This window comes from Aethalodelphis obliquidens, unplaced genomic scaffold (genome assembly GCF_003676395.1).
Source record: "Aethalodelphis obliquidens isolate GAN/ISIS:26980383/991018 unplaced genomic scaffold, ASM367639v1 scaffold31, whole genome shotgun sequence".
Classification (NCBI taxonomy): Eukaryota; Metazoa; Chordata; class Mammalia; order Artiodactyla; family Delphinidae; genus Aethalodelphis; species Aethalodelphis obliquidens.
This window is the reverse complement of record NW_020837975.1, coordinates 7,335,794-7,352,440: the sequence shown is the minus strand read 5'-3', so window position 1 is coordinate 7,352,440 and position 16,647 is coordinate 7,335,794. Positions and strand designations below refer to the sequence as shown.

General features: G+C 44.9%; 1 protein-coding gene across 7 annotated transcripts in view; it reads right to left on the bottom strand.

Moving 5' to 3' along the window:
* Nucleotides 1-16,647, bottom strand: part of ANKS1A (ankyrin repeat and sterile alpha motif domain containing 1A) — a 189,495-nt gene that overhangs the window by 97,139 nt on the left and 75,709 nt on the right. For 4 of the 7 annotated variants that reach the window (XM_027127022.1, XM_027127019.1, XM_027127020.1 and 1 more), the window contains exons 3-9: nucleotides 15,583-15,739; nucleotides 13,631-13,693; nucleotides 6,231-6,527; nucleotides 5,377-5,452; nucleotides 4,991-5,092; nucleotides 4,793-4,894; nucleotides 3,205-3,401 (exon numbers count right to left, since the gene is read on the bottom strand). In XM_027127022.1, the coding sequence (XP_026982823.1) occupies nucleotides 3,205-3,401; nucleotides 4,793-4,894; nucleotides 4,991-5,092; nucleotides 5,377-5,452; nucleotides 6,231-6,527; nucleotides 13,631-13,693; nucleotides 15,583-15,739 (994 nt within the window). The remainder of the gene's footprint in view (nucleotides 1-3,204; nucleotides 3,402-4,792; nucleotides 4,895-4,990; nucleotides 5,093-5,376; nucleotides 5,453-6,230; nucleotides 6,528-13,630; nucleotides 13,694-15,582; nucleotides 15,740-16,647) is intronic. The other 3 variants (XM_027127025.1, XM_027127023.1, XM_027127024.1) reach the window with 1 other exon arrangement.

Below are 16,647 nucleotides of genomic sequence, written 5' to 3'. Positions count from 1 at the left end.
GGTCACCTCCTTCAATGATTACTATTATGTATCATTAGCATATGAAAACCCTATTTCATCTCAGCCCATTTAAAAAAGGACTATTTGTCAGTTATCTGCCCTTGCAGGGGTTGGCAAGCTTTTTCTTAAAGGGCTACACAGTAAATATTTTAGGGTTTGCAGTAAATTCTGCCACTGGGGCACAAACGTAGCCACAGAAAATATGTGAATGACTGGGCATGGCTATGTTCCAAATACAACTTTATTCACAAAAACAGGCAGCTGTCTGTGGGCCTTGGTTCACCAACCCCCTGCTCTAGAGCAAGAAACTCACTGAAGACGGGATTATCTAGATCATGGGTAGACAGTTTCAGGAATACACAGAATGATCTTTGGTGAAAGAAGGCTGAAGAGAGTTTTGCCACTGTCCCTGCTGTACTTTTAGCGTCTTTATATCCCACAGTCCTATTTATGCCTGAGAGTCAATGTTCCTACAGGGAAGGGGGTGGGAACCTGAAACAGGAGTTGACCTGCCAGCTCCTTCCCTGGCTTGCAGGTTAGTCCACTGTGTTGCTAGAACGAGAGTATTTTTACACGTCGGTGTGGAGGTGAGTGTTGAATTATGTGACAGCCTCAGAGAAACCTGCAAGGAAAGACACTTCTCATGTTTTAGGAGCCGCCGGGTTAGTTAGCACTTGGCATCCATGATCTCTCTGTTAAACACGCTTTACTGCTTGGTATTATATCTTGATACGACTCCAAAACAAGTTCATATGGTCAAGCCGAACAAAGCTTTTGAGGTCAGATTTCCCACTAAGTCTACTTTCCCCACCCTTCTTTGCTCCAGAAGCGTAGGAACAAGCCTGGTCCAGGGCCACCTTGTAAGGAGGGGAACAGCAGACGGAGCAGGCCCATAATCTCACCAGTTATCCAACTGTGGGACACAAAGAGCTGAGGAAAACCAAAATGAAACGTAACAACAACAAAAATGACTCATCCTAGAAGCCTTCCCAAGGCTAAAGGAGCCTAGAAAGAACAATGTGAAAGGCTCTTGTGGAAGAGGTAATCACCAGGGACCCTGGAAGGAAAGAGAAGCATGGGTCTTTCATGGTCTTTTCTACCGTGAAAACTATGGCCCAGGGGCCTGGAACTATGAAGCTGATTTACAGATACCATCCGCTGTGTTTACCAGACGTAGAACAGTCCCTTGGCCACAGTTAATTACCAAGGACCAGGAAGGCAGCACAGCAACAACATACTCAAGTAAAACTGGCAAAGCATGCACCCCAAGATGTATCAGTTTCTACTTAGCAGGACCATAGGAGGCTAGATTACTACAGTGGGATGAACAAAGAACCTGTGTAAATCAGTGGCTAAGCCTCACAGGAACTTGCTCCTTCAAAGCTTCCTTCAGGAATCCCGTGTTCTTCTTGCAAAGCCTCCAGCTCCCTCTAATGGGCATCACCTGTAAGTGCCACTGAAAGCAACACCTTCCTCCACAGGTTGGATTTCCCTAATTCATTTGTACCTAACGGTGAAAGAAGTGGAAACAAACAAATAAAAAAACAAAAAAAACCCTAGCTCTGTCTGCAGAAGCACTGTGTGAGCGGTGCTCGGCACGTGCACTTGCTTTCACCACCGACAAGGAGTTTCATCACAGTCCTCGATAACACCCGCTCTAGGGGTTCTACCACAAGACTGGTGGGCCTTTCCAAAATCCATACTGAAATGCTGGGACTATCCCAGGGCAGGGCAAGAAGCCGAACAAAAAAGAACACCAAAAACAGCAGGCCATTCCCAGGGAATTAATGAAAAGCCTGAGGATCACCAGGCAGCCAAGGGATCATCAAAATGGTCATAAGCCAGATTTGCACCAAAAGGGAAGGGCCAGCCTCTCCAACAGGAAGAAGTAATATACACCTGAAAATATGCCTCAAGGTGGGACTATCACTGGGATCCTGTTAGAGCAATGTCTGTTTATTAAAAGTGCAATGCTCAAAACCTCAACAGTGCAGGAAGGAAGGGCCATGGGACCACTGATTCAGGCTTAGGCTCACAGTAAAACCCTGGGAGAGAAAATGGGGGTAAGGAGTCTGGAGAACAATGTATAAGGCTAGAAGTAGAAGCAAGTGCTAGAGAGACTTCCCTGGTGGCACAGTGGTTAAGAATCCACCTGCCAGTGCAGGGGACACAGGTTTGAGCCCTGGTCTGGGAAGATCCCACATGCCACGAAGCAACTGAGCCCGTGTGCCACAACTACTGAGCCTGCGCTCTAGAGCCCATGAGCCACAACTACTGAAGCCCGTGCGCCGCAACTACTGAGCCCACACACCAAAACTACTGAAGCCCACGTGCTCTAGAGCCCGCATGCCACAACTACTGAACCTGCGTGCTGCAACTATTGAAGCCCGCACGCCTAGAGCTCATGCTCCGCAACAAGAGAAGCCACTGCAATGAGAAGCGCGTGCACCGCAACGAAGGGTAGCCCCCACTCGCCACCACTAGAGAAAGCCCACGCTCAGCAAAGAAGACCCAATACAGCCAAAAAAAATAAATAAAAATTAAAAAAGAAGAAGAAGAAGAAGAAGCAAGGGCTAGAGAAAGAAGCAGTCAGATGGGAAGGTTGACCTTTAGAGGGAAAAATTCAGGGTTGTCCCCATCCTACTATTTCAATGGCTGGAGGGGTTATAACTATGGGAAAAATAGGAATGTACATACTAATACATACACTGTCTGATTAAGCCTTGCTACAACCCTGCTGAACACAAAATCTGTCCAAATACAAATGGATAAATTTTTTAGGGCAAATGGAAGGTGAACATGTACTCAGGGCTGACAGGAACTTATTTAGCAAGCTCTTCAATCGACAGAATTGCTCTCCCGAAAGAAACAAACAATATATAGCAAAGGCCCCAAAGACAGAAGCAGCAGTGAGGCTAAATAGAAATAAAATGCTTCAATTTACTCTAAGGTCAAAAAAGTAACAGAAGGATGCAAACAGGTTATATTGAAACTGGAAAAATTAAAATTGTACCTCAACACAAGCTGTAGAGTTTGACCACACTAAGCAAGAGGGAGATGGTGCAGAGCCCCCAGGAGAATAGGGTGAGTGGGACCCAGGCCCCTGAAACACAGCTGGCACTGGGGTTCGCACATCCTCTCTCCCACTCCCCAGCAGAGCAGAGGTGGACAACAGAACCCCGGTACAGAGGGTCAGCCACGTACAGGCCTCACTCCAGCAGCTTTCACTCCCGCCGTCTCGGCCTCCCTGCTCACGGAGTCCCGGTCAGACGAGCGCCCGCTGGCCGTGCTGTCCAATGAATGGCAGGAGACAGCATTGTACAGAGCCTCGTAGGGACCCTCCTCTTCCATGTTGCTGTCAAAATCGATGATCAGTTCAGTCACTGCTTTCTCCACATCACCTGAAGAGGGGTTAGAAGGCAAGAGAGTCGGTGAGAGGACAGCACAGTCTTGGACTTCCCACCACAGGAACAACCCAAAGCCCCTTCGGCCACCTGAACTTGACCAACGTTAACCTAGAGCAGGAAAATAAATCACGGCTTTCTCCACGGACAGGAATAAATATAGAGAGTTTCATCTGCGCTTCATACTCTGAGAAATGAACAGATTTTTCTCCAATTCAATATGGAACCTTTGACATCTATGAAGGACATCTCCCAAGATCGTTATAAATTCCCAAATACCTCAATGCCATGACAGCATAAACTTAAACCATAAGATGTAGCAAGGTACAACTGGAAAACTTCAGTAATCCCTTTAAATTCTTAACAAGAACCTCCATGTGCCCAAGCAAAATAGAGGGTGGTGAAGCCTTTCTGAGATGAAGGCGCTGTGCAGCTACAACTCACTCACTAGACAACTACGAACCTCAGAGTGCCTGGGATCCAAATTTGTGACTCTGCAAAGTAACCAGGGATCTGGTTATAGACCAGGGATCTCTGGGTCACTTGCAAAGAGTCAAAACTGTAACTGTAAAATCCCTGAAAGCTAAGAGCTTAGTGAACTACTAATCCCATTACCAGCAAATTATGAGGTCAAGAAAAAAAGTGTGACCAGGGGAGGGGAACAAGGACTCTACAGTAAAGACAGGCTGAGAACCCCTGAACCCTTGCATCTCTGCATTCCTCTGAAAAATCCCTTTCCTTTTTCAGTATCTGGCTTTGCTCTGTTTCTCGAGCTTTCTTCATTGTGATCTGTATCTGGGGGAGGTGTCAGCCAGTGTTTCGTCTTTCTCATTCATCAGACCTAGGACACGGGTTCGTGCCCTATCAAAAGGCTGCTCAATCAATCTGAAAAGGTGGATCCTGGCTAATGATGGAGAGGCTGGACTGCCCAAGCTAGCACCCAGACCACATGTGTTGGACAAATGATAGACTACTAAAATCTGCCATATACACATCTACCAACCAGATGACACTCATTAAATATTTACTGTGAGCCAGCTATACTCAAGGCACTAAAGTGTGTGTTAGAAAAAAAAGGTTTCACTGAGATTTGAGTTCATCTTGAGATCATCCTGTCTACCACACATCCCAGGATAGCTCTCACAGAGCCAACTCTAAAAGCAGAGAATAAAATAAAGTAGGAAAGAAAAAGTCCACCATCACGGCCTAAGCTTTGCCCAAGAAAACTTCATATAGTAGTTGGAAAAAAATGAATTTGAATATGAACTTACTAAGTACTCCCAATCCCCCAAAATAATTATTTAAATTAAGATTTTCCATTCTGCCAAAGAACGTTCAACTCTTTTCAAGCTGAGAGCCCCTTTGCTGGCAGAAGAGAGCCGACTCACCCTGAGACTTCTGGGATATGGAGTCCATGTTGGAGATGAGAGGTGGCTGGGTTGTGGGGGTTTTATCTACCTCTTTTGCACTTCTTTTTCCAGTCATGTGATCTACATGGAAAGACCAAAAAAAGCTGCACCAAATACCAGTGGCTTGGTTCAGCCAGCGTGTCCCCTGGTCCCTGCGGCAGGGAGATGGACCCATACCTTCGATCAGTGCTGCTATCTGCTGGCTCTTCTGAGATGGCAGCTCCCGGACAGTGTCTAAGGCAGTCAGTCCACGGTTATCTTTTATGTTGACGTCAATTCCTAGAAAGGCACACCAGGTGGACCAGGGGAGTGAGAATTTTCAAGCCAGCCTCAAAGAGGGTCAAATTCCAGGATACCTAATGCTCCTGGCAGCACAACCAACGTTTTCATCCAAAGATATTTTATCCAGCTATACAAGAACTTCGTACATTTGCAATCAACCAGTGGAGACATACACATATTAGGTTCAAAGGCAGCCAGTAAAAATCCCCCTCCAGGGATCCTGGGGGAAATGATCCCAACCCTGGCATGCTGTGTAGACAAGAGCGCTGCCAACCTCTCACCTGCAGCCAGCAGGATTTGCACCACATCGGTCTTGCCAAACAAAGCAGCCTCATGCAAAGCACTGCCCTTCTCCGTCTGGAAAGCAAATGAGAGCGCAGAGCAGGATATCATCAGAACAGTGACCCAGGTTTGGCGTGGCTTCACACGACAAACGGGACGTAGACAAGAAGGGACAGGAAAATAAAATAAACCACACAAAGTCCTCTGTCATTATCTTTCCCACTTTTCTTGTCTGGATTCCAAAACCACAATCGTGGCCCATACTTGGGTGTTTGATGTGCCACCAGGAGGCCACACATGAATAACTGCACTGTTACCCTTGGAACCACCTATTGGTGACACTCCTAAAAACCCCACCTTCCTGGGTGGAAGGAATGATGAGAAGAAAAGTACAAGGGGGGGAAAACACCTTAACTTCAAATGTGGTCTGGTGGATGCAAAGCCTAAGAAATGGCCATTCATCTGAATGGAGAAAGCTACCAACAAAGGGAAATGTTAAGTCTCCTGTCGGCAACATCAAGTTGATGGGACTTTGGAGGCGCTAATGGTGGCAGTGGGAACACAGGTATAGGAAGATAATGAAAGTTTTCTAATTTCAAGAGAGAGTCCATAAGCATGTCTTTTCAGGGTATAATGACCATGTATTACCCCTGAAAAGAAACAAAAAATAACAGACTCACTGGAGGAGTTTCTTTGTCTCTAAAGTTTCTCATTACAATGAGTCAGCAAATGGAAGCATCTGACATGTGATGTGAACCGTGCTAAATAGGAACACAGCCCAGCAGCATGGCGCTTGTGCCTTTTCCAAAATGACTACGTCCCTTGGGCCTGGGAGGTACGTCTGCCCCACTACCTGGTAATTGCTATCCATGCCGGCATCCAGGAGGACCTGGACCACGGCTTTGTGGCCATTCCTTGCTGCCAAGTGCAGAGGGGTGTGCTTCTTAGTGTTGCAGCTCAGGAGGTTGGGGTGTGCGTTGAGGAGCATCTTCACCACCTCCAGCCTCCCGTAGAGTGCAGCCAGGTCCAGAGGCGTCTCGAACTTGTTGTTGCGCATGGTGGGGTCAGTCAGCTCCTCTAAGAGGACCTTCACCACCTCCGTGTGGCCATACTGTGCTGCGCAGTGCAGGGCCGTCTCATTGTCATTGTTCTAAAGAGTCAACAGGCGGATGATGTCAGAAAGGTGACCAGCAGACTGGCAGACAACTGGGGTAATCACACGTAAAACCATTGAAATTTAAATGAGAAAAATAGCAGCAACACCTGGGGACTAATAGAACTATGTCAGAATCCCGCAAACAAGCCCGGCTGCTCCAGTCAGCCTCATCTGCCCCAGTTACTGCCAGAGGGGAGCAGTCGGCACCTCAGCCTTTGTAGTCTCCTCTGTGCCAATGTAGACGTGTCTCCAGACGGCAAGGAGAGCCACCTTGGGAACACAGCAGGCCGCGGGGAGAAGCCCTGGCACAGATGGATGCCCGTAATATCACTGCCATTGACTCAATTTAAACTTCAACTGGTTTTACAATTTCTATTGAGCCAACCCCGTGGTCCTGATTCTGGATCTGCTGACCATCCATTGCCTCGCACACAAGCTTTTTGGAAAGAGTTTGTCGTCTGCGTAGCTCCATGCATGCAAATCAATTGGCCAACAGTGAAAGTTACAGAGCAGAGCACCCAAGATCACTCTCAACATATCAGCCAACAGCCACTGCCAGGGGACTGAGGCACCTGAGCTCAGTCACAGAGTAACGCGGGACCCAGATGCCACCCTGAGCCTGCTCCAGGAGCCTGCCCCAGCCAATGCATGCAGGACCTACAACTGTGCCAAGAAGGGTTTCTTAGGTAAGAAAGATACAATCAGACACCAGAATGTTTTGTGTGAGAGGTGCAAAATATTCAAGATTGTAACATTGCCATTAATTCCAATTCACAACCCCACAGGTCCTCTGATGCCAATTTTGTTTCAAACTAAAGGGAGAACCTGAGATAAAGCAGGAGAAGTTTGTGCTTTATCAACCATCAGAAGCAAAATGTTAATCATTCCAATTATGATCTTTCTTTTACTACTACTGACAATGTATAACTAGAGCAGGCATAGAGGAATTTCCACGACCTCTCCATTTTTAGAAGCATTAATGAAAATAATAATTCTCCCACAAGATTTTGAGATTCCTGAATTTATCCAGGAGGCTTCTGCCACTTTGGGGAAACAAAGCTTCTGAGGGCATGTGTCCTTCAGGTCAATATTATGCACCTTTCAGTGGTCAAAAGGTAAAGATTAAATGTTTCCACAATTGCTTCAATTCTATTAATGATATTAAAAGTAACAGACTAGAAGTTACCCAAACATGCATGCAATTCCATCTGCTTTTGATCTGGCATTTAACTGCATCATTTTTTCCAGCTACACCAAGTGTATCAGAAAGATCCAGGGCTACTAGGCGCAAGGCCCCAAAAGGCCAGAATGATAGCAAAGAAATTTTTTTTTAATGAAACAAGGACAGAAAGGGTGGTAGCAAGAGCCACATGCAAAGATAAATGCACACAGATAAACAGAGGAAGCAGCACTGAGCTCCAACACAGCTCCAGGAGAGCAGCTGCTGAGAAGGTGCAGACAGACTTCTCTGGCCACAGAACACAGCCAGTTAGCAATGGCCTCCTGTGATACAGCTGGGTCCAAGGGGCGAATTCCACGTCAACCTGAAAGTCTGGAGGGCAGGAGAAACGCTGGGCTGGAAGTAAATCCTTGGGGCTCCCTGTGCCGAACAAACCTTTCAGGCCACCCATATGCCCACTTCCTATTAAGCTATGGCATGAAAAACTTAGAGCTGTCACCTCGCTTTCTCATGAGAAGAAAAGACAGCTACAGCAATGAAAACTCACAGGAGCTTCCTGTAGAGGGATCCTGGGGCAGAGTTGCAACTCAAAGAAGTTTAAGAGGATTCTCAGGGTTTTATATCTCAAGATTAGCATGACAGCAAGGGCCAAGAAAGTCAGCTTATTCTCATTAAAACTCCAGTCCAAAAAAACTCGTTTACTCTGAAGTAGACACTGCTATCTCTTTTATATCCAAGTTGTCTCCCAACAACCAGAATAATCGGTAAAAAGTATGTCATTAGGGCCTGAAGAACTGTAAAACTCTAGGGGAAAAAAGTCTTCTCTGGGTTTTTGCCAGAACTAAAGCAGCTACCACAGAGCTGCCTTGCTAAAGGCATGGTCTTGATCACTACCAGGCAAACTGCCTGCCTATGTTAAAAATGGCCTAACCACATCTCTGCAGTTTATATTCACAGTGTAGGAAGCATCTTATTTATGTTTCAGTCTTGCCAGACATGCTCTGGTAACTACAATACTCTTGAGTTTACGTCTGTGGTGACCACATCTCTCGACTACTGAACACAGGCCATCACAATGAGCTCTTACTACCGCTTCCCCTTGGAGCCTAACAATTTTCAGGGCAAGAAGTCACTAAAGTTTTGGATTTATGGACCCACAAGGAAGAGAGGGATTCCAGGGAGGGTACAAACTCTCAACCACCTGGAATCCCTCTCTTTCACACCTTTCAAATCACACCATGGGTGCTTACAACACCCCAAGAGTTCACAGAATCATACTACTATGAATCTGGACTAAGGATGGGGACTGAGATGAAATATCCCAATTTTCCCCCAAGGCTTTGCACAAACTCCCCACTCCTACTCATCTTGAGACCCACTTTCATTTTTTCCTTGGTAGGTCATTACTTCTAAAAAAAAAAAAAATCCCTATACCCTTTATATCTGGAGACCCCATTCAATGTATAAATCCATTACTTATGTGTTTTATATACACACACACACACACACACACACACACACACACACACACATAAACTACAAACAGCAGAAAACCATCTAGAAACATTCCCGTGACTTTTCTCCTCTGGGAACTATTCAAAACCATCACCTCCCAGTGCTTGGATTATAGCCCAACTGCACTCTTGTCCACCGTTGACAGATATCTAAGTTAGGAACACCGGGGCTACAGCTCTCTGGAGCAACGATGGTATAGTCTCTAGAAATATACCCAAATTGGAACAAAAAGACAAAGTGGGTCTACAAAGATTTAGAAGACACAGGAAAAGCATGAGAACCAAGTTCCTCATGTGGAGGAGGAGTCAGACTTACTCTGCAAAGCTCTGAAGGCAGAACTCTGACCAACAGAGGGAAGGTTTAGGAAAATAGGTATCAATCAAGCATAAGAAACCAAAAATCAGTGGAATTCAAAAAGAGGCTGCCAAGAGTAATTCTGCTTGCTACTAGGAGAAACAAACAAATAAAATAAGGGGTAGATGGCCTGCGTTTTAGGTGAGAAAAGAGGAATCCTGCTCTAGTGGAAAGTTAGCCTAGATCAGTGGTTCTTAAACAAGCTTCGTTTTGGAATTACAAGGGAGCTTAAAGGTAACTAATACTGAGCCCCACCCCAGGTCTGCCAAGGTAGCACCTCAGAGGGTAAAGCCCAGGAAAACTAATATTAAAAAGGTTACCAGCCTAGCAGACACCAACTTAAACATCATTCACCATCATCAAGAACAAAACAAACTGACATCATGTGCCTGGTGATGCGATGCACTAAAAAGGAAGGACGAACATCACTCTTGTGGCATTACTGCCAAAAATGTATAACCTGAACCAAATCAAGAGGAATTATCAGACAAACTCAAACTGAGGGCCAGTCTACAAAACAAACAGCCTATGCTCTTCAAAAATGTCAATGTCATGAATGACTAGAAAAGGCTGAGGATAACTGTTTCAGATTATGTATGATCCTGGACTGTATCTTGGACCAGAAAAAGAAATTGCTCTAAAGGACATTATTGAGACAATTGGTGAAATTTGAACATGGACTTCTTTTTTTTTTTCACTTTTTTTTATTTATTTTTGGCTGCATTGGGTCTTTGTTGCTGTGCGCAGGCTTTTCTCTAGTTGTGGCGAGCGGGAGCTACTCTTCTTTGTGGTGCGCGGGCTTCTCATTGTGGTGGCTTCTCTTGTTGTGAAGCACGGGCTCTAGGCACACGGACTGCAGTAGTTGTGGCTCATGGGCTTTAGAGCACAGGCTCAGTAGTTGTGGTGCATGGCCTTCATTGCTCCATGGCATGTGGGATCTTCCCAGACCAGGGCTCGAACACATGTCCCCTGCATTGGCAGGCAGATTCTTAACCACTGCACCACCAGGGAAGCCCCTGTGAATTACTTTTAAGTGTCTGGAGAAACAGACCTACCATAAAACGAATTTGACTACTGCTCATCTTATGATATTCAGACTAAGTTAAAATTGTTTTAAAAGGGGGTAAGTAAACAATTTTAATAGTTTCACCTTAGCTAAGGATGACGTACATTTGGACTGGTTTATGCTGACTTGCTGAAACAGGAAAAGGTCCATATGGTAAAGAGGAAGATAAAAGCTCATGAAAACCATCTCTGCTCCCAGGAAAGGCATCTGCAACTTCTTAATTTCTACAGGTGCTTGATAGGACTTAGCACACAAATGTATTTTAGCAAAAACAATTCCTAGACACACCAGGTCAATGAAAACCCATAAAACCTAGGGAGGTTAGAACTGAATCAGCCTGAGAAGAGTCTGCATTCTTAGCACAACCCAAATAGCCTTATCCCTTAACGGCGTTTACGTCACTTGGCCTTTGAGGGGGGGGTGGGTGGGGTGGAGGCAAAGGGTAGTACAGTTGGCCCTCCCAATCCACGCGTTCTGCATCTGATGAGTCAACCAACTATGGATCAAAAATATTCTGGGAGAGGAACTTCCCTGGTGGTGCAGTGGTTAAGAATCCGCCTGCCAATGCAGGGGACACGGGTTCAAGCCCTAGTCTGAGAAGATCCCACATGCCGCGGAGCAACTAAGCCCATGCGCCACAACTACTGAGCCTGCGCTCTAGAGCCCATGAGCCACAACTACTGAGCCCGTGTGCCACAACTACTGAAGCCCGTGCACCTAGAGCCCATGCTCCACATCAAGAGAAGCCACCGCAATGAGAAGCCCACGCACCACAACAAAGTGTAGCCCCCACTCGCCACAACTAGAGAAAGCCCACGCACAGCAACGAAGACCCAATGCAGCCATAAATAAATAAATAAATAAATAAATAAATTTAAAAGGTAATGCTTAAAAATAATATATTCCAGGGGAAAAAATCTAGAACGTTCCAAAAAGCAAAACTTGAATTTACCAAGTGGCAACTATTTACACAGCATTTACATTGTATTATCGTATTACACTGTATTATTAGGTATTATAAGTAATCTAGAGATGATTTAAGGTGTATGGGAGGATAGAAGTAGGTTATGTGCAAACACTACACCATTTTATATAAGGGACTTGAACACAGTATCCACAGAGGTCCTAGAACCAATATCCTCTCAGATACTGAGGGAAGACTGTATTTCCAAAGAGAGAAGTAAGTTCTTATTCCATTTAGACGAAATTTCTTTTATGTGTGCAAAATCAAGGGATAGGAAAATGTGCTTTTAAGAAAAAAAGTCTTACCCTTTAATCAGAGCTTTATAAGCTAACTAAAGTAACCACCAAGTCGGGAAACAATCACTTCAAGGTGCTTCCCCCCTAAACAAAACCCTGAATGGACCAATACAGCAATGTTGCATTAAGCTTCACTCACTAGTAACAAAGAATAAATTCCAAAACAGCCTTTCAGAAATACCACATGGTATATACCTTTTAAAATTAGGACCTCAAATATTACTAGTAACCAGATATTTTTACTTCATGTACATGATCTTATTTGAACTCCAAAATAATCCCGCCAGGTAGATGGTATACCCCATTTTATAGAAGAGGAAACTGAAGCTCAGAGAAATTAAGTAACTTGTTCAAGTCAACACCAGTAAGTGGCAGCACAGAATTCAAACGGGTCTGACTTGATGTGTGAGGGTTTCCACTCTGCTGCACTACTTCCAAAAAAAATAAAAGAAGATGAAGTATCTTCCTATCTTCCTATCTTGAAGATCAGAAAACAGAATTGAAAGTGAGGGCAAACTAAAACTACTGTGTTCCCCCACTCCAGATCAAACTGCTTTTCCACGATTAGGGCCCAACAGCTGAAGGAAATCTCCCGTAGAGCCTGCCGAGGTCCAGCCCATAGGGTCCTTCATTTGCTAAATCAGTATTTTCAAAGAAAAACATGAAATATCTGCCTTGCATTTGGAAATGCGCAGAAGGACCTTACATTTCCCTTCCCAGCAGCTGCTGTATTATTCAGAGCCAGGTAGCTGTGAAAAGAAGTGAAAGGTAGCTGATGTGAATAATGCAGTGACTCAGCCAAACTCCAGATTGTTGCCAAAAAGCAAACCTCATCTGAATGAAACCTTGAGTCAAAACAGCAGGTGAGAGCACAGAGGAGACAGGCTAACACCATCACCCAACCCACCAGCTTTGCCTCCAGAGGCAGTGGAGGGCCGAGGCCCGGGGCTGAACGTTCATCACTAGGCCCATCAGCCCGTTATTTATCCCAGCCTCACGGGGGAGGGAGACTCAAGGCAAGTGCCCTGCTTGGCCGTGCAACTTCATTTCCTATTTCTGAGCTGTTCCAAGGGCCAAGAGTGACCAAGCAGAGAGAGAAGCTAATGGCTGGGGAGAAGGGACTGAGGCTTCAAAGCCCCAGGCACAAACTCAAGGAAAAGAGACGGGAGCCAAACCAGCAGCTTTTAAGAGCAAAATGGAGTCACCCACGCCCTGGCTGCCACACCTCCACCACAAGCTATTGTTCGGATTCCATCTCAAGAGAAATATCGAAAGCAAACTTAAAAAAAAAAAAATTAATCTAGGAAGTACAATTTAATCATTTTCTGTGCTTATTAAAAAGTAAGCTACTTTGCGTAACATCTTTTAATTGCACTTTTCTTTTTTGAATTTAAATGATTTTAGAAATCACAATAGTAAATTATGCCCATAATATGGTTCCTTCTATTTCCCCAGTTCTGCCACTTCTAAGCTTTTCAGCCATTCCAGGAAAAGCACCCAAGCTTTCCAGAATTGGTATGGGTTTTAAAAACAAGAACAAAACCCACTGAAGCTTCATTTTCCCATTCCCAGGCAAGCCAGAAGCAGATGGGCTGAAGCGGACAAACGTCAGGTTGATGAAGAAGAGTCTGAGTGGATGAGAGTGGAAGCCAGAGAGGACCGAAGAGAAAGTGCAGCTTGGAGAAATGATGCAGAGAAATCCTGGCAGCGAAAAGTACACACCTTGGCATTGATATAAGGGTCAAAGGGGCCGTACTTTTTGAGTTCTTTGATCTCAAGAGCATTCTATAAAAAGGAGAGGAAAAGAAAATGTGATGATAAAATGGATGAAATATATCAAAGCAATGCACAGCCCCGAGGGGGCCCAACACTAGACAACTTGGATCTGCCCTCTGGGTGCCTCAAAAGGAAGTTAATGGGGAAGACAACCTCCAGGGCACCGCACTCATCACCCTTCTCATCCAAGCTTCCAACTGAAGCAACGTTAATGGTTTTTAATAAATCAGTGAAATACTTGTAACCACTGCCTAGATGCATTAGGTTTTTCGAGCTATTGCAGACGTTGTGCCCAGCCCCTGCCCCACCCACCTGCCTGCCAGATACGCAAAGCACTGGGCTGGGTCCCACTTATCAATGGACACTCCAGGCGGGAGGCGGCTGTGAGCAGGACAAGCTAGCATACTCAAGTGGCTCAAAAATCCAAGCAGCTGTGTTCCAAGGCAAAAGTGAGCAAAGACAGGATTAGAAATGGTGGCTGAAAATTTCTTAAACGAGAAGGACTTTAATGGGTGACTAGTTTTTTCCACATTGAGGAATATTAGTTAAAAGCAAACCTCTTTTATAAATTTCCTCCAGATAAGAGAAATTACTGTCACATTAGCCAGGAGGAGTAAAGTTGCATTTAGGTTCTAAAGAGGCAATTCTAAAGAGACAATTTTCCTTCCTAATGTTATAAAACAAACATCCTCATTGATGATCTTGAATGTCTGTTGCTCACCTACCCAGAAAATACAGCCAGAAGGGGGAAAGGGAGGCGGATGAACAGCTGTACACAAACAATCTCCAAGTGGAGAGAGCTGGGAGCACTGCTGTAGTTTTCTCACCCCTCACAGTGAAGCTGCCCTTCTCTGAATCAAAAATGTGCTCTTAACAGAATGTGCATGGTCTTGCTGACAGGGGGACTTCAAGAATGGTTTCCTTTTTTTTTGAGGAATAACCCTGATCTAATCCTACAGGTGACTGAACAATCTCCTCTCAGCAAAGTCACTAGTGAAACAGTCCTAAGCTTACTGAGAAAGGGCAGCATCTCTCTCCTTCAAGCAAATAAGAAAAGTATCTACTTCAGTTCAGAGCAGAGAGGGCAACAGGAGAATGGCTTGTCATTCAGAGAGGGCCCATCTCCTCGCAAATCGACACCATCTCAGATCCAAACTACAGGGAGGTGTATTTTATGAGAGGTTTGTCTAGAACTTACATAATTCAAATATAACTTTCCCAAAGGAATAAATATAAAAGAAGAGAAGGTACAGTCTCAGAGTACCTGAATCCATGGCCAGTGTGTGGTGTTTCTGCTCAAATGCTGCCTTTTTTATTTTTTAAGAATTCTCTCTGCTTTGTCAAAGCATGGTCAGTAGTAAATGAACATTAGAGGACACATGGAAATGATCTTCATTCTGCTGAATCACCTCAGACCTCCACTCACGTGGCTTTGTGAGTTCATTTTTCAGCACTAGCACTCGTACCACCACTCCTGCAAGTTCTGATGCATGTAAAACAATGGCATGGTTCACATAGTACCAACACATGCTGGGAGTATTTCTGTTTACCAGCTAAAGCTGCACTGCCACGTTGATGGCAAAAGCCCACCAGTTTGAAATGAACTCTGGGCAATTTTGCAGGATTTGCATTATTTCCAGTCTTGCACGTGAGGTGAGTATTTATAACTTTGTTACAGTATTATTCCAAATCTGCATGATTCAAATGCATATGAAATGCACCCTTCATGGTACAAGGTTTCCCTGACGCACTAGAAGGAGTAGCGCTGGGAAGAGCGGAATCACCCTTAGGCCGGGGAAGAGCTGGTTCCCTGAGATCTGAGTTACGGGACTGAGACGGTGATGGGGCTGCCAAGGTCTGGCTGTAGCTGAGTGGAGAAAGCTTCCCTTCCCTCCAACCTGTTCATTGACTTTGGTGTGTGAGGGCCCTTGATGGATGAGCAATCGCACTATCTGGGCATCTCCTTTCCAGGCTGCCAAGTGCAGAGGGTAACAGCCTTTAGAGTCAGCCACGTTGGTCAGCGCGTCGTTCCTCAGAAGAACCTCGACCACATCCCTAGAAGGCGAAAATCGATCATGAGTTTGCAGAACCCACAAGTCTTTCGTACTAACAGTTCTGCACATCTGTTTGGCACAAAGCCCTTTCACAGAGATTATCTCACCTGGCTCCCCATCTCTACCTGAGCTCACCGCCCAGCTCTTCCTTTTATTCCATGAGCTACTTGTACAGCTGTTGACAGCAGCTGAGCCATCTTGAGGCACACTACACTGACTCATCACCTCCCGGTGTATCTGGGCTTTCTACATAATCCATCTATTTTCCATTATTTTGAAAACGTCTGGTCCCCTTGTCTAAACCTTGCAATGTTTCCTTGTTTGTGATGTTGAAACAGCATTCAGGGATAGAATTTACATAAAAGCAGTCATGCAAAACAAATATCATTATTCACCACATTATTCAGAGCACTTAGTGATGTGGGAGCTGGAAGCGGACAGGCAGAGCAGAATTAAAGTGGCTGCAAACATAAGCCAGATGCATATGGTATCACTTGATACATCCAGAAAGAAGGACTTGGCTTCCTTCTTGGTGACACCACTAATTAAGTAGATATAAATGTATAACTATCCCCACGCACATGAGGTCAAAGAAAATCTCCACTGTAAATAAAACAGCATCTGGAGATGAACTTGGCTAACAAGCTACAGTCATTTAAAGATTCACTTTAATTCAGGTTACCCCACCATTTAAGGTGGAGGGAGTCTCTACAGATTTTCTGTTAGCTTTGTCTAAGATGGTTATAGAAAAGACCACATTACAGGAAATGATCACATTCCATATATCTTAGAAAAGTTTCATGTAGAAGGAAACAGCCATTGCTTCTTTCCGGCACATCAGCATCAATTAGGCTGGGCCAAATATTGCAAAAGTGAGACAGAATACCATGAGGTGGTAGGGCCCTGTTC